At 33.7% G+C, this 23,368-nt stretch overlaps 1 protein-coding gene across 5 annotated transcripts; it reads right to left on the reverse strand.

Annotated features, from left to right (window-relative positions):
- Positions 1-3,380: 3,380 nt before the first annotated feature.
- Positions 3,381-11,721, reverse strand: LOC122298992 (G-type lectin S-receptor-like serine/threonine-protein kinase SD2-2). Of its 5 annotated transcripts, XM_043108838.1 has the most exons (4): positions 11,329-11,721; positions 11,066-11,161; positions 4,491-7,129; positions 3,381-3,904 (listed from the first exon to the last, which is right to left on the reverse strand). In XM_043108838.1, the coding sequence occupies exons 1-3, from the start codon at positions 11,329-11,331 to the stop codon at positions 4,511-4,513; spliced, it is 2,718 nt and encodes a 905-aa protein (XP_042964772.1). In that variant the 5' UTR covers positions 11,332-11,721; the 3' UTR covers positions 3,381-3,904; positions 4,491-4,510. The 5 variants fall into 5 exon arrangements, with proteins under 5 accessions (XP_042964772.1, XP_042964778.1, XP_042964770.1 ...); XM_043108844.1 differs by lacking the exon at positions 3,381-3,904 and having other exon boundaries at positions 4,143-7,129; positions 11,072-11,161; XM_043108836.1 differs by lacking the exon at positions 3,381-3,904 and having other exon boundaries at positions 4,143-7,129.
- Positions 11,722-23,368: the final 11,647 nt, after the last annotated feature.

Here is a 23,368-nt window from a genome sequence, read left to right on the forward strand (position 1 = left end):
ATGGGTAGGGGTGAGTAGTGGGACCCCGCACCTGTTCGCCCCAACTCGCATTTCCCCTACCTCACCCCCTATATATATATTATATATAAATATAAATATTTATATATATACAAAAACATAAATATATGTTTATATATATAAATATAAATATATATATTTATATTTTACAAATTGGGTATATATAAATATATATTATTATTTGTTAGACTTGTTTACAAAGTATGCATTAGCAAATTTAAAAACTATATAGTTTAAAACTACTACATTACAATTTACATAAAATATGCACTAGCAAATTTTAAAATTATATAATTTTTAAATTATAGTCATATTTAGAAAATTTAAATTTATAATTTGGATCTAAAAATATATTTTTGATCACTATTGGATTTAGAAATAATTTTTAAATATAATAAAATATAATTCATATTTAAAATGAAAATGAGGCGAAGTGGGGTACCCCGCCCCCGGGATGAGGGGGTGAGGGGCGGAGAGGAAAACCCCACCCCGCACCATGCAAGGCAGGGTGTGGGAAGGCCGGGGGCTACCCTACACTGTATGGTGCGGTTATCACCCATACATATACGTCAATTAGCACCCAAACTTTATATTATTTAAATATTCTTTACTTATTAGTTTATAAGATTTTCACTAACTTCCATTAAAAATGCATATACTTATATCTTCCAGTATTTTCATTTTTTCACATATATTAATGTGATTGCCACGTCTCTCTACTGCCAAAATGATAAAAATAGTTCAATAAAAATTAAAAATAAAATAAAAATGAAAAATTGTTTGTCCTATTTTTGTGTGTTTTTGACCCTTTTCATTTTTTACAAATTTTTATCATGAGTTATTTTATTTTATTAAAATATAATATTATAATAATATTAACTTTTTCATATTATATAAATAAAAGTGTAAATGCAAGAGATATAAAGCAAGAGAGGGAAAATGAAAGAAACAATAAAAAGACGTAAACACTTTACATAGATAAATATACAAATGGTACACGTCTGATGTAGAAAAACACTTAACTCATACATTTTGAATTGAATTTGCATAATTCAATACAAATCTTATTTTGACATACTATTACCTATTTCGCATAGGCCTACAACCTGGCTTGGTACAACCGGGTTTGCGCTCTGCCCAACCCAAATAAAATAAAATCGGGTTGAACACGTATAACCCGATCTTTAACAAACAAGAAAAAACTCCTTCTACACATCAATTTATCTCTGATCTGAGAACAAATCTCAATCTCAAATTTTTCCTAATCTCAAGAAAAAATCCCAAAAAACAAAAAATGAAAAGAGCAAAAATTTGCAGAAGTAGTGGCGAAAGTAATTGGACCTGTAATAACATCAAGCTCATAGACATTGCTGATCTGAGGTCCATGATTGAAAGCTTGACCGCTACTCCCAGCATTCATTCGAAAGGGTTCCACCCATTGACATATACAAGTAATCTGTCAATGACTTTGGTGCAAGTCCATGCTCTAGCATTTCCCTTAGCACATCTATCCACAGTTTCCCTTCCCACATATCCATGTAACTCTTTCCTTCTGAGACCCGAGGTTGAGCTGGCAACCCTGGTTGCCTACCCCTTGAGTTGCTCATATCTAACACCACCACTTTTGTCACCTCATAATCTCAATCTCAATCTCAAATTCTTCGATCTCAACTAGTGCTTGAGGAGAATGGTGAAAATATTGAAGCCGAGAAAGAAGCAGTGGTGGACATTAGTTTAGTTGTAGGGTATAACTTGAGGATAATGTTGAAAATATTGAGGCAAGCGTTCTCCAATCATGGGACTTTGGAGTTGGGCGGCTAGGATTTGATGAGTTTGTATTTATATTCAGAAAGGTTGACATTAAGACAAACAACCCGTAACTAGTCAGGTTGGCAACCTGATCAGATAACGAACCAATAGAAGCCAGGTCAGGTTAGGCCATTTTAAACGGGTAGAACATGTTTTCAAGTCATCTGCACAGCCTTAATTTTGCATATAAATGCAAGATGACTAAACAATTGTGAGTGAAAGAAAGAGATAGAAATGAAAGAAACAAGAACAAATGTTTACACTTTACTTAAATAAATGGTAGATGTTATATATAGAGAAACGATATAGCTTATATGCATTTTGCATTAACTTTGCATATTCCAATAAAGACGTCAGTTTGACCTATTATTAGCCATTTTTGCATATAAATGCAAAATGACTATACCATTGTATTGCACTAAGGATAAAATTGGAATACATGGATAAACATACAAGAGTGGTTATACCTAGTACTACAAAGCATTGGATGCATTGCATTGAAGCACTTCGCATTTAGAACAGTGTTTCACCTACCAAGAGTATATTTCGAGAAAAGCTATTGAAAAAGTGTGTTTGGATGTTGAGTATTTTCTCAACCCTCTTTATTATTATTTTTTATTTTATTATTATTTTTCACATATTTTTATTATTATTTATTACTTTTCACTTATTTTTTATTATTATTTATTATTTTATTATTACTTTGTACTTACTTTTTATTACTATTCACAACTCTTCTCAACATCCAAATCTAACCGTTTTTTTTTTCTTTTACTTTTTATTCATGCATTTTTTTAGTTATTTTAAATATATTTTAAAAAATAACAATATTATTATAAAATACTTAATTAATCATTAAAAAAGAAGAAGTATTGATACCATTATCGAGACGCAAGACATTTTCTCTGCACTTATGCATTGCCTGGCTGCTTGCATTCCTCCAGTTGCCCTAGGAGGCTAACATCAACATGACAAGTCCACCCATCCATCCACCGACCAACGACATAAACAGTTGACTCAGAACAATACCCACACCGAGAAGCAAGACCAGCTGTACCCTACAAGTCCATTAACACATGCTCCATGCGTGCAGAAAGTTGTACTTACATGTAAGAATCATGGCAAGTGAGAACATTTGAGGGATGATTTGCCATGACGCTACTGGGACCCCAACTCCCCATAGCTCCGATGCTAAATTGTATGGTAGTTTGAAATAATTATTTACATGTTATAACAACAATCTATGTATGAAGTTTAAGTAATGGTCTTCATCTATGTAGTATTAAATGAATATAGATTATTTATTATATTATATTTGTATGTCTATTATTTAATACCGTATCAAAAAATGTTGAGAAGATAATGATAAAAAAAATGATATAAATAAAGTTCTCCATGAAGTTTAAACCCGCCGAGATCCGGTTTGGTGACGGGCAATGCATCGCATGATATTGGGTCGGTAGGTGGGGGATATCGATATGAACCTACTGCGAGTAAACAAATAAAGAGTACCGTATTGGCAAATTTGGCACTAGAAAAGGAAACCTTGATCCTTCACGTTGACAGCATACCACGGCAGGTTGAAGTGGGCCATGCTCATTATATTTTATGATTGAAATTGAAAAGCAAGAGCAAGAAAGCAAAAAAAGAGCTAAATGCAGCTGTAGTTCTGACCTGAGATAACAAACAGGGCATATCCCTCTGCAATCTACCTACATGGAATGTCAAATTAGTGATCATGATTGTACCAAAACCTTTCCTACCCCACCATTCAAATGAAAGATATAGGTAGGCCGAAGATGATCCAAAGCACAAGCGCAACTTCATTTTAGACTTTAATCATGTTTGGTAAGGACTTTCTCAACCTAGTCCCATCTATTATGGGCTTCAAAATCTCTCTCTATCTAGAGAGAGAGAGAGAAATCTGCACTGTAGTAGTTGAAATTTGAATCTACTGACACCGCTCGTGTCGTCCAAAGGTTGTACATATACACAGCATCATGTGAACCTTACACAGATTAGGTGGCAAATGAGGTTGTTTTGCCACGCTTCTTAGAGGAATAGCGCCCAAAAGGCCCTAGAAGGGAAAAAAAGAAAAAAATATAATTGTAAGTAACTGTGCCATAATCTATATATTAATATAATGTGATTGCTCAAAAAATAAATTTTATTAAAAATAGTATTAATTTAAATTTTAAATATTAATAAATCAGTATTAATACACAGATTAAGATGTGACTGTGTTTGTATGTAGCAAAAGAAAAAAAATCCATGAATAACTTAATTGAAAAAATGGAAAGGAGGGGAGCAAAAAATAAAAAGGGAGATCAAGATCGTTGCTTTTATAGGACCAACAAAGACTAGAATCGAGAGATTTCTGGATGTTCAAAATCAAACTCCTAAGATTCTGATTCTCCCATTGAAGTGTTCTCTGACTAAAGGGATCCATCAATTAAAAAACAAAAAAAAGGAAGGAAAAGGGAGAGACATTAGTGTATCATTTGAATAAAGAGATGACTAGGCCTTAGAATCTTGTGAGCTCCGATGCCAAAAGCGAAACTTTCCCAACAGCAACATCAAGCTTTACATCAAAACATCTACAAGCAAATCGCTTCTGGTACTTCAATTTCACATGAAAGAGAAACTCAACAAGCATTACTTGCTTGTATGCAATTAGGCCCAATCAGTCAACCTCATCAAACTTAGGTAGTTGAGCACCCACATTCTCATTTGTTGCAGATGAGGCATCCCCAAGAGATGATTCTGAAGCACCACCCGACACAACTGCCATATTCTCGCCATAAAAGCCACCAACAACGGATAGCCCATTGCCTGAAGCGGCCTTAGCACCGCTAAAAGAGTCTCCAGAAACCAGTGCTTGTAACAATTTCGGCACTGGAGGAATGGTCACTTCTACCATACCTTCCAGCATTTTTACCACCATTCCCATGCTAGGCCTCACTGCCTCATTATCCTGTATGCACCACACTGCCACCAATGCAGATCGCTTAGCTTCCTCAATATCATAGGCGTCACCAAGTCTACTATCAACTACTGCCCCCAGATTGCCCTCAATTATCTGTTGTGACGCCCATGGAGGAAAGAACCACTTACCCACAACTCCACCGGCTCTGCCCTCGCTCCCTGCTGACGGGGGTGCTTCCACATTCCTCCTACCCCCAATCAATTCCAGCAATGTCATGCCGTAGCTATAGACATCGGCTTTGGTGGTAATTTCGATCCCAGAAATCCACTCCGGTGCAACGTAGCCCCATGTGCCTTTCAATGTGGCCAAGACCCTGCTGAAATCTCTACCAATTAACTTAGCCAGCCCGAAGTCAGATAACTTGGCAGTGTACTCACTATCAAGCAAAATATTCTCGGGTTTGATATCGCAATGTATGATACAATCCCTGCATTCCTCGTGTAAATATGCAATGCCTCTGGCAGTACCAAGTGCCACCCGAAATCTAACATCCCAGCTTAAATTAGGCCCCTCTCGGCGGAGATACGCACTCAGAGGACCATTAGGCATATAATCGTAGACCAAGAGTCTATGAGAATTTTCGGAGCAGAACCCTCTTAGTCTCACAAGATTGAGGTGTTGGATGTTCCCAATGGTGCGCACCTCCGCACGGAACTCTCTCTCTCCGCCGCCCGGCCTCTCCAGACGTTTCACGGCCACTAGAGTGGAGGAATCCGGTAAAACACCTTGAAAGACCGTTCCAAACCCGCCATGCCCGAGTTTCTCCGAGAAACCCCGAGTTGCTGAATGAAGCTCTTTGTAAGAAAACACCTTCAAATTCATTGCCGGAAAATCACCATCTTCGTCCATTCCTTTCCTCTTCTTTCCCCTTTTTATAATAAAGACAAACCCCACCACCCCTACACATCCCAAAACCAAAACCGACCCAACAATGCCGACAATCAAACCCACAAGATTCAACCTTTTTATCTTCTCCTTCGTTCTCTCTCCTCCTCCGGCAACCCTCACATACAGTACTTGTTCTTCAGCACCACCTATACCATCAGTCATATTCTGGAGATTCAAAAGCGACCCATATACGTTCTTGCATAAATTACTCCTCCCGTCGTAATATAGTCCAACGCAAGCGCAATCATTCAAACACGCCCTTTCGCATGCCTTCCGATCACCCGAAAAAGACCGCGTCACGGCCCCATCGAAACGTACGGCTCCGAGCCTATCAAACTCGTCATTTCCATCACAAGAACTCTCGTTCTCCCGGCGACACCCACCGGAATAGTCTCCAGACTCCCATGCCCCGTCGTCTACAGGTTTGAATCCTGGGACAGGTAGACATTCGCAGGGCCTCGATCTCATGCTATCGCAGAGACCGAAGCTGCCGCAGAATCCGTACACTCGGCACACGCTCTCCGGCCGCTCCCAGAACCTGTTCCAGCTCTCCGCCCGTTGCCACCACACGTACTGCTGCAATCGGCCCATACAGTCAATCTTGAAGCCGGTCAACGGCGGGCCCGACCCGTTGTCCAGCGACCTCGAGGTGAACCCAAACGTCGCCTTCGGGGTGAAGGGGTCCACGAAACTGAAGTTATAAATGTACGGTACAGTCATCTCCGGCACATTAGCAAATGCCTCGCCGGTCCAGTTCCCAGTGATCCAGTACACCTTAGTGGCATTATAAACGAGCTCGAACTCGCCATAGTCCGATGTCTTCAGCCGCAAAGAATACAATCCCGGGGAGGGGTTTGAAGAGCTCTGCCAGGAGGTTAGGAACTGATCGCTCGTGAGGTTCATGCCGGGAAGCCAAGTGTCCGTCGGGTGATCGAAGCTTTGCCAGGAGACCATACCCTCCGGGGTGAGCAGAACCAGATTCCCATTGTCCAGGAGCTTCACGCCCGTCGAGAACTCGACGTTTGAGCTTTGCCAGACCGTTAGGTTCTCGGACTCTTTCACCGCTAACCGACCGGACCGGTCGACTTCGAACGTCGACGTTTCGAGTTTTCTGGTTGGGTTTTCGCGGTTGGCGACCCAGACGTAGGTCCGGGACGGGATGGAGGAGTACCAAATGCCCAAGTACCACTTGGACTCGCCGCTGGCGTTGAAGAATCCCATCTGGAACGTTCCGTTTTCGCTTAGGAGTGTGGTGGAGCTTCCTCTGACGACAATGGTGCCATTCGTTGCTGAGGCAAAGGTGAGGAGGGAGAGAAAGAGAGCAGTAAAAGTCGGGAGGAGAGTGGGTGATGGTGGTGACATTTCAGTCAGATTCCTCAACAATGTTTGGTACGCAAGAAAGCATTTTCCTGGAAAATGAAATGGAATCTGCAAAGACGAGAGAGAGAGAAATGAATCACGCAGGCCTCTGTCTTCATAGCTTTCAAACAGCTAAAAAGTTGCCCCTTCCCCGACTCATGTAGCTAATGAGAGAGACCTTATACCTTGATGAATTTACAAAAACACCCTCGTACTCCACTAAAGGTATTTTTTTTTAAAGAATAATACTAAATCTCCCTCAGGATGGTAGCTCCCAACTTTTTATTTTTTTATTTTTTTCTTTTTTTAGTGATTAAGAAAAATTTATTTAATATTATTGCAAATTTTTTATATTTTTTTTAAATATATAAAAGTATTAAAAAATAATGTAAAAATAAAAATAAAAAAAAAATTTGTTTTTGACCTAGCTGGAGCTCCCAGCGAGAGCCCCTAGCGGTGGCCGTAGCAATGTTCTTTTTTTAAATAAATATTATTCACATAAAAACTTATATAAATACTAGTTTTTTTAATATTGTAATGTCATATAATAAGATTAATGTTTGTAATCCAATACTACTTATTAATTTTTATAGAAAATGTCATTCAAGCATGAGATCACAAAAAACATACCTACATGATAATTGGAGTTATTAAGACTTTGTAAAATAGTATTTAGCAAATTGTTTTTATTATTATAAGTAATTGATTTTTAAGGAAGATATTAGGTATGTTTAGGAAACTTTAAACCAAAAAGGTAAATATATAGTTTATTTTATTTTATTTTTTCTAATATTCCACTAAAAAAATATAAAAAATAATCCATGTGATTAAAATTGATAAAAAAATAAAAATAACATTCTTTTGGTATTAACATGAGAATATAGTTTTATGTTTTAAATACTTAGATTGAAAACTTAGAAATATTATTGAGTTTTATAAATATGTGTTTTAACTTTTTAAGACTTACATTGATGTTATTTTAAAATATAATTTATACATATATAATTAATTTATCTATATATAGACTATCTTGAAATAATACCGATATTGAAATATTCGTTCCAATGTCTTAACTGAAACGGTATTCTAAACTTTAGTTGTTTATGACTTTTATGCTAAACTTAATTAAGTAATTAATCCCACAAATAAAATCAGTCCAATGAGTTTTGAACAGCTGATATAGTTTAATGACACAGATTAGGTCCATTAAAACCTTATAAGATCTTGCTGAGTAATTTTATTTATAATTTTATAAAATCTTATCACTTTATAACCTAGTACTTTAAAAGAGAGAGAGAGAGAGAGAGAGAGAGAGAGAGAGAGAGAGAGAGAGAGAGAGAGAGAGAGATGGCACCCAACTTTCGTGAGGCATGAGATATTATTCCTAAAAAATATATCAACTCAATTTTATTTATTTTTAATTGTAATAGAGGCATGAGATATCATTTGGACGTTTGTGAGCGTAAAAGTAATGGTCCTAATGGAGACTTGTCAAAAAAAAAAAGGGTAAAGGGTAACCAATGTTTTCATGAGCCTTGAATTTGTCAAAATATTCAAGTAGTTGAAATGTCTAGAAATCTAAGGAAAAATAAATGTTGGAAAATATTATTTAAAAAAGTATATGAAATTGTCATATATTCATTCAAGAAAAATGATAAACACCCATCCTTTCTCATAACACTTTACACAACTATGTTTTAAAATGAGAAATGTTTTTGTAAAATACCTTATAAAAATAAAAATATTTTCATTTTAAAACATATTGTGATATGTATTATAAAATGTGTTATGCGGGTAATATTTGCGTAATCATTTTTGTATATTTTATTAATATGATTGGCTGTATCATTTTTAATATAAAATAACTGTTTTAACTAATCATATTAATGAAATACATAATAAATATGTAAAATTAATTATAAATAACACGATGCATATTAGATTGATAGAGCTTTTAGGTGTTAGAAGGAAAAGGTATTAAGAATGTTCATCCAAATCAGTCTAGTGTATCAACTTGTCTTCAACATTTTTTACAACGTTTTTTTAATCTCCATTTTAAATAGTTTTAAGGTTATTGAAAATTTGAAATCAAAATTAGATGAGAAAATCAAGATTCAAGAAAATTACAAAAAAAAAAAAAAAGTATTTAAAAGAGATCGTAAAAGAGTTGGATTCGCGATGGATGTAACTCATGAGGTTTATTATTTTATTCAAAAGTAAAAGTCAAAATCAAATTTAAAATAATATTATTATTTTATTACATAATTATATACGAATGATTATTTAGTAATAACTTTCTTATTTTCTTTATTATATAAATACACATAAACATTTAAGGGAATAACTGTTGTGTTGAGGTTATTCTGGTCAAATCAAAACAGGTCAAAGAAAGTGATATGCTAGCGGACAATATTTCGAATCTGAAGTCCACTCACGAGGTGCTCTTTTCAACGAATAGGATTTGGATAACTAGACAGGGAAAACAATTATTATTGAGTGGATGTCGCCCGAAAATTTACCCGACAAGTTAAAAGGATTTGTTTTTTGTTTTTTTTTAACACTTAAATATTATTTTAAAAATAAAAAAAGATTTATAATATTATTAAAAAATATTTTTTAATCACTAAAAAAACAATAAAAAAACCACCCGGGACGATCGAAATTCAAGTCTCAAAATATTTCTATTATTATTTTAATTTAAAATTTTTTCTTTTGAATATTTTTTAGATTTTCAGATTTTCTTCTTTTGAATATTTTTTAAAATATTTTTAATTATTAAAAAAATTTAAATATACAATTAGACATATTTAATAAATACATTTAAGAGTTCAGCTTTGCTACATACAGTCGCCACATGTAGTCGGCGTGTAGTCGGCTGTACGGAATGAATAAAAAAAAATTATAAAAAAATTTTTTTATATTCAAGAGGACCTACATGAATTATCAAAAGTTATAAAAATAATTTTTTTTTTCATGTAGGTCCTGTATTAATTTTTTTTACAGCCGACTGCACGCCGACTGCATCTCCCGACTGCAAAAAGTATTTCTCTTAAGAGTTATATCATCATTTTTCTTTTTAAAATTCTAGATCCAAATTTATAATATTTACAAAATTAAGATTTAAAATTTAGAGATTATTTCGATTGGATACTAAGATGATATGAGATTAACAATATGTGAATATTATTGAAATGATTTGAATTAAGATATTTGATGAAATTTTAAGAAAATATAGAGAAAAAGTTGAATATAAATATAATAAAATTAAAATATTGTTAGAATATTATTTTTATTTAAAAATTTAAAAAATTTGAATTATTTTTTTATATTTTGTTTAAAAGTTCAAAAAATTTGTAATCAAAAAGTTTAAGAAAGTTGTAATTAAAAATTTAAAATTAAAAAATATTTATTGTTTGAATATTAAGATAAAATTAAATTAAATTAAATTAAATGAGATCATATTACAATTCAACCAAATCTAAGTATCTTCGTAAATTTCTTATTATAAAATTATTGAAAGGACAATCACATATCAACAAAAATTTCTTATTATAAAATTAACGGAAGGACAATCACATATCAACAAAAATTTCTTATTATAAAGTTAATGAAAGGACAATCACATATCAACTTTTGATTGGCTGAGGTCGATTTTGATGCCATGTGTCAACTAATAAAATATTAAAAATATCTAATTATGAATTTCTTTAAATCTACAAATTAATTTTGAAAAAAATTAAAAACTTAGACACTAAGTAAAGATTTAAATAATGAATTAAAATGAAAATTGAATAAAATATTATTAAAATATTATTTTTTAATAATAATATTATTTTAAAATTAAAAAATTAAATTATTAATTATATTTTATGTAAAAAATTAAAAAAAATTATAATAATTAAATAAAATGAAATAAGATCTAAAATAATTTTGTATCCAAACCTCGTAAATTACAAAATCATGAAAATGCAAACTCAAATCCAAGAAACAAAGTTCGAAAATTACCCCTACTTCGAGAATCTGCAGCGGTGCATTCGTAGAAACAGAATCGTATATGGCTGAAAGAAGTTGCCAGAGAGAGATTTTGTAGAGTTTCATCATCTGAGTAGAATCACTTCAATTATATGAACAGAAGATCAGAGTCTTCAAATAGATAGAGGAGTGGAAGTAATTGAAGAACAAAGAGGCACAGTCATGTCGCAAACAAGATCAAACTAGGAAACAAAACACAGAAATTATGAAGACTGAGAAAATGAACGAGGACTCACCATTTAGAAAATGAACCTTCTCCTCAAGAGAAGAAAGGTTCGTATCTGGCTGGTTCTGGCTGATTGAAACGGACCTGAATGGGCGAAACAGTCGGAAATGCTCGGAATACTCTGAAACAGGTGGGAATAGAAAGCGAAACGGAGGAAAAGATCTCAAAGTCATCGGTATTTCGATCGGTACGGAGAATTATGGAAATTCCCACCAGAATTCGAAACTTTACTTTGAAAAGCAGGCAGAAACTGGGAATTAGGTCATCTGGGGAATGAAAGCTGGGACCACGTGGCGGGGGCATGAAATGAAGGCCACAGAGTTTTGATATTTGTCCATATTCATTCGGTCTGCAGCAGCCATTGTTTTATTCACAACGTTCTTCTCCTGCTTTGACCTTTGCTCTTTTATTATTCTCCATTCAGAGAAGGAGGTGATCACTGAAATCATGATATGAAAATCAACACTAACTAAATTCGACAAGTACTAACCTCGTAATGGGATTAGGCACAACTAAATTTATTAATTGATATAATTAAATAATCGGGTGTATTTTACAATAAAAAAATTTAAATAAAAAAAGTAATTCTACAACTTTTAAATGTATAAATATTTTGCAAAAATGAAAAATTGAGTTTTTAACACTTTTCTATAATTAAAGTCCATTGTTTTTATAAAAGATTTGCTCGTTGCTTGTGCATTTAGGATTTGTATATGTCATTTCTAAATATGTTTTTTTTTAATATTTGTGTTTATTTAATTTAATTTTTAGTATTGTGTTTCTTTTATTTTTAAATTTTTTTTAAATACACAAAAATTTTTAAAAGAAAGTTTAACATAATCGGTACAAATTATCGGTAGTATTTCTCGATGTGAGTAGTGCCATCAAAAATAATTTTATAATTTGATGTATAATAAGAAGCGAAGTTTTTCAAAAAGAATTTACAGTTACTTTGTAGCAATCTTAAATCATTTTTTTATTCTAAAGTTATATTTTAATAGAATATAAAGGAAAGTGAGAGAACAAAAATAATAAATAAAGAATAAAAAATTTATTTTAATAAAATAGAAAAAGAATATAAAATGAAATGTAGAAGATTTTAGAAAGAAGCATAAAATTTAAAAAAACATATGATTTTTAACTAAAATTTTTAAAAAGTTTATTCATCCGAATGTAGGTACTCTAAGAGCATTATTATTGGATTATGCATATATAAAAGACAATTTTGATTAATATAATATGAATTTAGATTTTGACTATTCCATTTACATAAATCTTCACATTGGAATAACTATTTTTTTATTATATAATAATAAATTAATATAAGATGAATTTGACTTTAACTATTTACATCAAACCTCTACATTAAATTATCTATTTATTTATTATATAATAATAAATAATTAATAATTTAATTATTAATATAGTAATAAATAATTATATAGTAATAAATAATTCACATCAAATTTTCTTGGTATACAGTAAAATAAGATCCAAGATGAGAGAGGCAAAAAAAAAAAATGGAAATATCTGCTCAGGTATACAGTAAAGAAATATAGGATCTGAAAATATGAAAGAGAGATTTAAAGAAAAATAATAAAATATAAATTTACTTGGTATATAATAAATATCAAATTTGCTTTTTATTTTTCATTTATTGTAGGTTAAAGTTAAAAACTTTAGATATAAATAATGGGTAATTTTTTTTTAATAAATAAAAAATGAGATAACTTTTAGATAATGGATAAACGATTGAAGATGCTCTAATAGATTTCACTCTCCACGAGAATAATGTCTCACGGTCACACTCACAGTACAGAGCTACACGAAAACTCCTTGAATTTTTACGAGTCTTGAAACCCAGTGCAGTCGCTTGACTAGTAGATCTTTCTTACCACGAGCTCAAAATCAACTTTTTTATGTTTTTTTAATTTTTTAATTCACCTTTTTTTTTATCATTTTAAAATATTTTTTTAAAAAAAAATCAATACACTAATAATCACTTGCTTAACTAATCATTAAGTAAAAAAAATTAAAATACATGAAATGTCAAAATGAGTGGGCAAAATAACATTTCTCTTTGTTATAAATTTAGGAAAATTCTACTTATTCTTTTCAATATTATCATTCAAAATTATTGTTAAGAGTATTTTAATTTTTTTATTTTTTTTATTTTTTACTTAATGATTAAAGTTGCGAGTATTAGTAAAATTGTATATTTTTTTTTCTTAATAACTAAGATTGATAAAAAAAAATATTGAAAAAATGAATAAAAAAAAAGAACACCAAAATTCAACTATCGGTACGCCCAGCTGTAACGGAGGTTACCGTTGAGCGGCCTATAGCACCTTCCATAAATTTATTATTGGAAAACAAGGCTCCAAATGGGTAGTGGAGTGTTTCCATTACTATTAATTATTTTATCATTTATTTTTATCTATTTTTTTATTTCTATTTATTATTATTTAATATTTTATTATTAACTTTTCACTACTATTCATAGAATATTTGATATTACTTCACTATCCAAATGCAACCTAAATCCATCGATACATTCTCCAAATGATTCTTATAGACTCTCTTATTTTTTTAACTTAATGATTAAATAAATATTTTTAAATGATATTATAATTTTTCTTAAAATATTTAAAGAGATTAGAAAAATACATGAAAAACAAAGTAAAATAGCCTTGTTGATGGGAAGTGTCAAGAGCCCTGCCCTTTATAATTTTACTTAATTCAGTATATCAAAAGTTATTTTTATTATAAAATAAATTTAACATATTTTATAATGTCATTTCAGTTTTTAAATTTATTTTTATAATTTTTTTATAATTATAATATTTCAATTTTATAGAATTCAAAATATTTTTATTTAAAAATTATATTAATATTAATATATATATATATATATATGAACTTAAAACTCAGAATTATTTTACCTCAGGGCAAGGTACGAAAATATCAAAATGCTTACAATTCCTACTAAACTTGTATGGTTAGGCGCCCGAGAGTAGTTTTTCAGAAAGGTTGAATAGATAGTGGAAAAGTGGGGTTAGCCCTCCTTTTTTTCTTTGGAAAGCCACTCTAGAATGGTGGCGCCTACCTTACTGGGATCTTTTTGTCATCGAGTTAGGCCTGTGCTGTGACAATAGAACTCTTCCTTTGTATTACTTTGGTAACAATAACAAAGTTGCTGTTCGGAGAAATCATTTGGAATAACCAATCAATTACTAAATAACATAAATAATTTTCTCACTTTGCGATTGATTTGTTTATTCCTAATTGATTTCTCTTAACAAAGTAATTGATTCCTCTTCAGTTTGATATACCTGACAAAATTTGGACCAGTAAAGATGTTATTTATGATCATTTACGTATCTTTGGATGTAAAACATTGTACATATATCCAAGGATGAAAAGTCTAAGCTCGATGTGAAGAGTCGACAGTAAATCTTTCTAAGTTATGGTTTGGATGAGTTTGAGTACAAATTATATGATCTAGTTGATAAGAAACTAGTGAGAAGTCGAGACGTTGGGTTTATTGAAGATCAAACTATATATGATATTCAGAAGACAAATACAACAGTGTTTCAGTATAATGATGTTTCAATTAACTTGGATTTGGTTCCATTGACATATTTGCCAACAAAGGCTGAACATGTTGTTCAAGATGATTAATAGGGCCCAAGTAATGCAGATGCTCCCTTACAAAATGAAACCCTTAATCAGTTGCTAGAATCGAAGATACCATCAAATGTTCTACTCAGGAGGTTATCAAAGATTGATGTCCTTCTACTCAGTATTCTACAGGCAAGTATGTGTTAATTATTGATGGGGGAGAGCCCGAGTGTTATGCGGAAGCCATGGAAGATGAACATTAGGCATAGTGGGTTGTCTCTGTGTGTTGTTAGAACTTGAAAAAATTCACACTGACAATAATGATTATGATATGTTAACAAAGGTTATAACAATGGAGAAGTTTGAGACTTGATGCTTAATCGTTGAGATGGTGAGTCCTCTCACATAGTCGGGAAGTGAGAGATTTGTTGTGTTGGATTTTTCCTTTTACATGGAAGATAGCTCATGTAGGACCATTAAGCCCACATGAAGAAAGGGTTTAGGCCCAGATTAATTAAGTTTTAAACCTAAATGTTGTGGTCATTGGAAGTAGAGTAAAAAACATGAGAGAGGTGAAGAGAAAAAGACAGTAGCCAAAACAGAGGAGTTCGTCCAGCTTCAATCATACGCTTTGATCAAAGTTTGAGTTGAAACTTTGTAGGCATGTTCATGAGGCAAAGCTCTACAATCGAGACGGTGAAGATTGGATTTAGAGCAATATTTCTGATATCTAGGGTCATAAACAGTAACACATTTTGGTGATATCTCTCTTAATCAAACTGTTTGGTGGCCAATAAATTATTTTTTGAGATTATTGTTGATTGTATACCTCTAGTTATATCTAGAGAGAACAATTATATACTTATTATTTGTTGATAGTGGAGATTTGGGCGAGCTACGATCTTGTGGTTTTTCCTCCAAGTTTCCACTTAAAAAGTTGCTTGTCTCTGTGTGTATGTGATTTTGGTTTATATTATACTCTATTTAATTTTACCTTCTAACAGGTTACACAAAGTGGGAGAAACTTATTTTCGCTATTTAGTGATTGATTTGGTCATTCCAAATTGGTAATTGTTTTCTCTAGTAGTTTTAACTTCCAGTCTAACAATATTTAGGTTATGAGTCAAATATATTTGTGTATTGTTTTGAAATTATCTATACGCATATATAAATTGATAATTTATAAGATAAATATATGCTGAGATATTTTTAAAAATGTAGTGACATTAGTATTAGAAAATAATATAAAAAAGAAGAAGAAAAGATCAGAATAGAGGAACTAGGTCCTTTATTCTGTTGGAGATAAAAGTGAATTGGTCCAACCTTTTGGAAGCTCATTATCAAGAATAAAGAAAGAGATAAGACAAGAAAAAAATCAAGCCAAAAGAAGTTGACTTAGATACAAAAATGTGAAAGTGATATAAGGCAAATATGACTAACTACTCCAAAGAATGAAAAAGACATTTACAAAAGGAGATCTTTACAAGTCAAGACATTCATTGGCTCTCCCCTCCATATCTCTACAGTGAATGCGTCTTCTTTAACCTCTCAAGAATCCTAATTTTCCTCTATTATATTAAGAGCTATGAGATGTCATAAGAAACCGTAAAAGCACAAAACATATTGGATTTCACCCTCATTGGTGGCAAGCAACGATTCTTGGCACGAGCTACAAGTAGTTGTCAGTGAGCAATAATGCTAGCCCAAAGCAGCGTATAGAATCACATCATTTAACCCAACAGCACGGCGACAGCTCAGGCACACATTAAACTGTCAAGTTTGCTTGAATACCCTCAAATGAGAGGTTTCCATATATTATATATGTTGCCAAGTTTTAATTACAGCCCACAAGTCATTTGTAACATAGGAAAGAATAAAGCAATACCAAAAAGGAAAATTAAAGTTGGCGCCTATACACATAATACAATTACTGCTATTTATGCCATATATATTTACTGTCATATATAGATATCATTGACATCTCCCCTCAAATTGATGCTGGTCGATCAAGAAGCATCAATTTGTCAATTATGAATTAATGACGGTGGTGAAACATAGCCTTGGTAAAAACGTCAGCAGTTTGGTGTTCGGTGAAAATGTGAGGAAGTGTAATCACATGATGTTCAAATGCCTCATGAATGGAATGACAATCTACTTCAATGTGCTTGATGTGCTCATATAACACAAGATTGGCCTCAATTTGAATAGCACTGGTGTTATCTGCATGAAGATGGGTATGAGTAAGTTGCGGAACACCAAGTTCACTTAGTAAACCCCGAAGCCACACAATCTCAGAACATGCTGATGACATAGCACGATACTCAGATTCGGTAGAAGATTTGGATACGCGATCCTGCTTCTTATTTTTTCAAGAAATGAGAGCATTACCAAGAAATATACACCAACCAGTAACGGAACGACGAGTATCCACACAAGCAACCCAATCAGCATCACTGTAACCTGTTAATTGTAAGGAATTCTCAGTAGGAAAGAATAAACCTCTACCAGATGTACCTTTGAGATAACAAATGATCTGTCGTACTGCTGAAAGATGAGATTGACGAGGAGCCTGCATAAATTGACTGACTTGCTGGACAGTAAAGGAAATATCAGGTTGGATAATAGTCAAGTAATTTAAACTCCCTACTAACTGCCGATATAGAGAGGGATCAGATAATAATTCACCCTCATCCTAACAAAGTTTTAAATTGACCTCTAGAGGTGTAAGTACTGAGTTTCCAGATTGAAGCCCAGCCAACATGAGAATCTCTTGGGTATACTTGTACTGATGCAAAAGCATACCAGTAGAACAAGAATGTACCTCGAGACCAAGAAAATACTGAAGTGGGCCAAGGTCTTTCATATGAAAAGTAGTTTTGAGATGCTGCTGTAGTCGCCCAATCAAGTGAGAATCAGAACCTGTGATAACTATATCATCGACATATACTAAAAGAACAACAAGTCTAATGGCAGTTCTTTGAATAAAAAGAGAAGAATCAAACCGACTCTGAGTAAAATAAAAATCAAGAAGAGTGGTGCGAAACTTCTCTAACCATGCACGTGGTGTATGCTTTAAGCCATACAAAGACCGCTTTAACCGACAAACCTTAGTGGAGGATGAACTGAACATACCAGGAGGAGGAGACATATAGATTTATTCCTTCAAATCTTCATTTAAGAATGCATTTTTCACATCCATCTGCCTAAGAGACCAGCCTTTGGAAGCAACAATGGCAAGGAGAGTACTTACAGTAGTCATCTTGGCAATGGGTGCAAAGGTTTCCTCATAATCAAGGCCATACTCCAGACAATTTCCAAGAGCCACTAAACGGGCCTTATATCTGTCAATAGTACCATCAGAGCTGAGTTTAATAGTGTACACCCATTTGCAGCCAATGAGTTTGACGCCATCAGGACATGAGACAATGTCCCAAGTGTGGTTATCTTGAAGAGCCTGAAGTTCATCTTGCATAGCCTGTCACCAACAAGTTGAGCATCAGCCTAAGAATAAGACTTGGGCACAAAAGTGGTATCAAGAGTAGCTTGATGGGTAGTATGTACAAACCCATGCCTGTCTGGGGGACGTGAAACTCAAGATGATCGTCGAGGTTCAGTTGAGATGGGATCAGATGTCGATTTTGTGACAGGAAGGGGTAGCTGAGACTATGGACAACATCTTTGATAAACAAGCCTTGGCTTAAAACGTTCAAGAGTACAAGAGACATCATAAAAAATAGGCAACTGAGTAGAAGTAGAATCATGTGAAACGCAAGACTAAAAGAAATATTGGTTTTCAAAGAAAACTACATTTCGAGAGACATGGAGCTTGTGAGCATCCACATCATAACACACAAACCCTTTATGAACATTACTATACCCAAAAAAAGCACACCGAGCAGCCTAAGCAAAAAGCTTGTGACGTTCAATGGAGGGCAAGTGAACAAAACAAACACAGCCAAATATATGAAGCAAATTATACTCGGGAACAACACCAAATAGACGAGAATATGGAGAGTCAAATTGTAAATTAGGAGAGGGTAAACTATTAATCAAATACACAGCTGTAGATAAAGCTTCGACCCTAAAACAAGAAGGCACATAAGATTCAATCAACAAAGTACGAACAACATCCAAAAGATGACGATTCTTACGCTCAGTAACTTCATTCTACTGAGTAGTGTAAGGACATGAGCGTTAAGAGAGAATACCCTTAGTTTTGAGAAAATTCTGAAACTCATGAGACATATAACCCCCCCCTCGAGTCAGAACGTAGTGTTTTAATACAAGCAGAAATTTGAGTCTCAACAAACACAACAAATGCTTGAAAAGTGGAAAACACATTAGCTTTTGATTGAAGAAAATATATCCAAGTGAAATGGCTATAGTCATCAATGAATGTCACAAAATACTTGTATTTAGCATGTGAAAGAACGGGACTCACTCCCCAGACATTAGTATGAATTATCTCAAAACTTGTAGAAGCGTGACTGCCATGTAAAGTAAAAGGTAAAGATTTGCTTTTACCAAGTTTACAAGAGCTACAATAAGAAGACACAATAGAAACAAAATTTTTATTCCTCAAATAACCTTATTTCATAAGATGATTCAAAACAGAAGAATTGGGATGTCCCAATTTTTTATGCCAAACATCACTATTATTAGTAATAGTAGTACAAACAAAAGAATCAAAACTAAAATGGAAAACTGAAGAGGAAATAGATGTCCCACTTTAGGCCCTTTCGCTATCACATTCCTCTACACTTGATCTTGCACACAACAATCATTACGATCAAAATGAATCTCACAATTATTATCTACAAGTTGTCCAATAGAAATTAAATTCGTAGAAAATTCTGGTGACACAAATACATTGTTGAAAGGGGATCCCAAAGTTCCAATTGCAGTGATAGGAAGAGTATTACCATTGGCTATTTGAATGTATTGATCACCCGTATATTTACTAACATCATGTAAAGCATTGGCATTTCTAGTTATATGATTGGAAGTCACAGAGTCAACCAACCAAGGAGAGGTGAGGAAATTTCCCTTACCTTGAAGACCAAGCACAGAAAAAGCAGAAACAATCATCTGTTGGACCATCTCAAGTGTAAGAGTAGATGAAGAACCAACTGTAGATGGCTGCCTCGGAGCAGAAACAATGGGGACAACAACTAAATTAGCTTGGGCAATAGTGTGAAATCCTTGGCCCTGTTGATTCTGAGGTCGCACGCGACAATCTTTAAGAATATGGCCCTCCTTTTTGCAATAATTGCATAATTTTTTTGCTGCAATGCTTTGCAATATGCCCAAATTCCTTGTAACTAAAGCACTGTATCTGTGTCTTGGATCTTCCTTTCCCTTGAGCAGCATATGCTACATTAACCATCTTAGTTGTCACGGTTTCTTGAGTGAGTCCATGTTGAGTAGCAAGACGCTGCTCTTCTCTCAATAATTCCCCCAAGCACACATCCAAGGAAGGAACAGGATTACGGTTTATCAAACCAGCTCATGCAGTCTCAAAGGTCTTAGTTTCATCAAGAATTGATCTCTTTGACTTTCAACATGAACAACTTGGAATGCTTCTAGGGTTGCCTTGGGAACTTTAGAATATACTATCCCAGAATACTTACTCCATAAATTTAGAAATCAAGCATAGAACTCTTCAATAGAGAGATTACCTTGTTTGTAGCTGGAAATTTCTAACTCAACTTGAAATTTGCATGCAGTATTGTCTTGATAATATACACGCCTAAAATAGTCCCACATCTTCTTAGCAGTAGTAAATGATCGAAGATTGTTGACCATACGTGGTTCAACGGAACTTAATAGCCAAGAAACAATCTTGACATCCTTGCTGGACCAAGAACTAAATTCTTTGAGATCAATAGGGGCCACAGAGGACCTATCCAAGTGACCCCATAATTCATTTCCTTTCACAAACATTCGAAACTGAAATTTTCAGCTTTCATAATTCTTTCCATTAAATCGAATGATTGAATGTTCACCTGACATAATGACCTCAAAATCAAAATGAGGGACTTGAATACTGACCTGAAAATGCCAAAAATACTGACTTGAAAATGTCAAAATACCCAAAAATGCCATTGCCAGAAAATTCTACCAGAAAATGCACCAAAAACCTGAGAAAATCTCTATGCAAAAGCCTACATAGAGTCCGAGAAGAGTGCACCAAAAGAGGCCAAAAAACACCTCTCTAATGAAACAGAAACTGCTGAAATTTCTAGTAGCCACTGAGAGCATTGGCAATAAATTCTTTATCTTCATATGCAAAATTATATATTTTGAAGATTGATTTTGAATATGAAGAAAAATTCCTATATTGGATTATTTATTTTTTGATCAAATAATAATAAAATAATAAAGAGAGGAGAAAAAAGAAAAGAGAGAAAGAGAGAGAAAAGAGAAAGTTGGGAGGAGAGAGAGAGAGAGAAAACAATAAAATATAGTTTGAACAAGAAAAATGAGGTCTTCATCTTTGAATAAGAACTATACATAGTTATTTATAATTATAGATATGAATAAACCAATGTAGACCATTTTAAGGGCATATTTTTTAAATTCAAAAACGAAGATGAAGATAAATAACCTATTGCCAATGCTCTGACTCGCTAACCGAAAGCTCCATAAAAGGCCAAAAACAATGCTCTGAAAGACAGAGAGTGCCGACAACTATGTAGAAAGAGTTGCCCAGGAAAAAAAAATTAACCATGAAAGTGAAGGAAGAGGATGCTGACACAAGCCAAAGAAAGTAATCTGTCGAAAAAAAATGCCCAAAAAATTCTAGGGCTGGTACCATGTCAAGTTTGCTTGAATACCTTCAAATGAGAGGTTTTCGTATATTATATATGCTGCCAAGTCTTAATTACAGCCCACAAGTCATCTGTAAAATAGGAAAGAATAAAGCAATACCAGAAAGGAAATAAACTAAAGTTGGCGCCTATACACATAATACAATTACTGCTATTTACAGTCATATATAGATATCATTGACATAAACCTCGCCTGAGCAACAAACATTGTGTACTCTAAAGTCTCAACCCTCTTACATCATGACGAGCAAGGAAGCTTGCCCCAACTCACATGCCTGGCAAACACTTTGCCCATCAATGCTCAAAATCCTGAGTGAAGAATGAGGCATGCTCACTGGAAACAAGTATAGCAAACACAGACGGCTCACATCACAGGCGAGTAAAACACCACTTAGCCCACCTTGCATGTCAAGGGCGAGCTATGAAGCTAGCCCTTAAACAATTGTTGTGGCGACAAATGCATGTAGGGAAGCTCACCTGCACCAAGCTTGTCTTATTCAAGAAGCCTTGCAATCCCTTTGCTCCCAATGTTGTACATGAGGAGGGCTATTGTCACGAATTAAGCATCGAGGGTGAGCAAATATGCTTGCCACCGAGCATTAAGCATGGCTCTCCATGAGCAAAGAAACTTGCTCCCAGTGCATCTTGCTCGAGCAAGCTATGCACCTCACCCCTCGAGAATTAGGAAGGCAGGGGCAAGCAATTATGACTGCCCCAAATAGCAGGGAAGGACCATGGGCAAGCAATGACACTCACCATCTAGTGACAATGTGTCTCTTGGGAGAGCAATGAAGCTCCACATAGCCCAAAAAAAAAAAAAAAAAACTAATATATGACATTAAATCACTTTAATCTATAAATTTACTTTTGTAAAATATCTTTGTGGCTAAAACATTTCTCTTTTCCATTTGTTTGTTTTTTATCTTTTGCTTTGTATTTTCTTGTTTGAGATATTTGTCAGAGTTCCTCTCCTCCATAGTTTGTACTTAGTATAATTATTATCTTGCTCATAGAAAGGAAGTAGAGAAAATAAAATAAAAGAGTAAGTGTTAAAAAGAAGTGAAATGTTACAAGGAAGCCTTACACCACATATCTCCACTTAACCAACATGTGATTTGTTATTTTTGCCATTCTATTTAAACACACAAATAATACAACGTGCATATTGCTGATGATAGATCATGCAGTAACAACCTTGGTGCATCCTTCAGAACCATGCTGATAGCGGATATCAATAACATCACATAAATTGTACAGTTTGTTCAAAGGTAATCTCTATACAAAATACAGGTTATGGTTCAAGAAATCATTTCCACTCAGAACAGATTAAGCAAAAACCGACCATCCCACGAATATATGCATAAAGGTGAAATAGGGACGTTGTTTCTAGACACCTGGTGCCAATAAAAACCTCTCTCTCTCTCTCTCTCTCTCTCTCTCTCTCTCTCTCTCTCTCTCTCTGTATATATATATATATATCTTATGATCTATATCATCGTATGATAGCCCGTCATCTTTGGTATGACCTACAGCTCAGGTGGTGCTAAGTTCTTGTTTTTCATTAATATCATCATCCTTATTCATTCAAAGCGAAGGAAA

This window comes from Carya illinoinensis, chromosome 2 (assembly GCF_018687715.1).
Source record: "Carya illinoinensis cultivar Pawnee chromosome 2, C.illinoinensisPawnee_v1, whole genome shotgun sequence".
Lineage (NCBI taxonomy): Eukaryota > Viridiplantae > Streptophyta > Magnoliopsida > Fagales > Juglandaceae > Carya > Carya illinoinensis.

Excerpts from the sequence above, each read along its gene's own strand:
- LOC122298992 (XM_043108838.1), bottom strand. Across the intron at positions 7,130-11,065 it reads TGCAGATTCTCGAAGTAGGG|ATTCCATTTCATTTTCCAGG; the intron begins GTAATTTTCGAA and ends TCGTCTTTGCAG.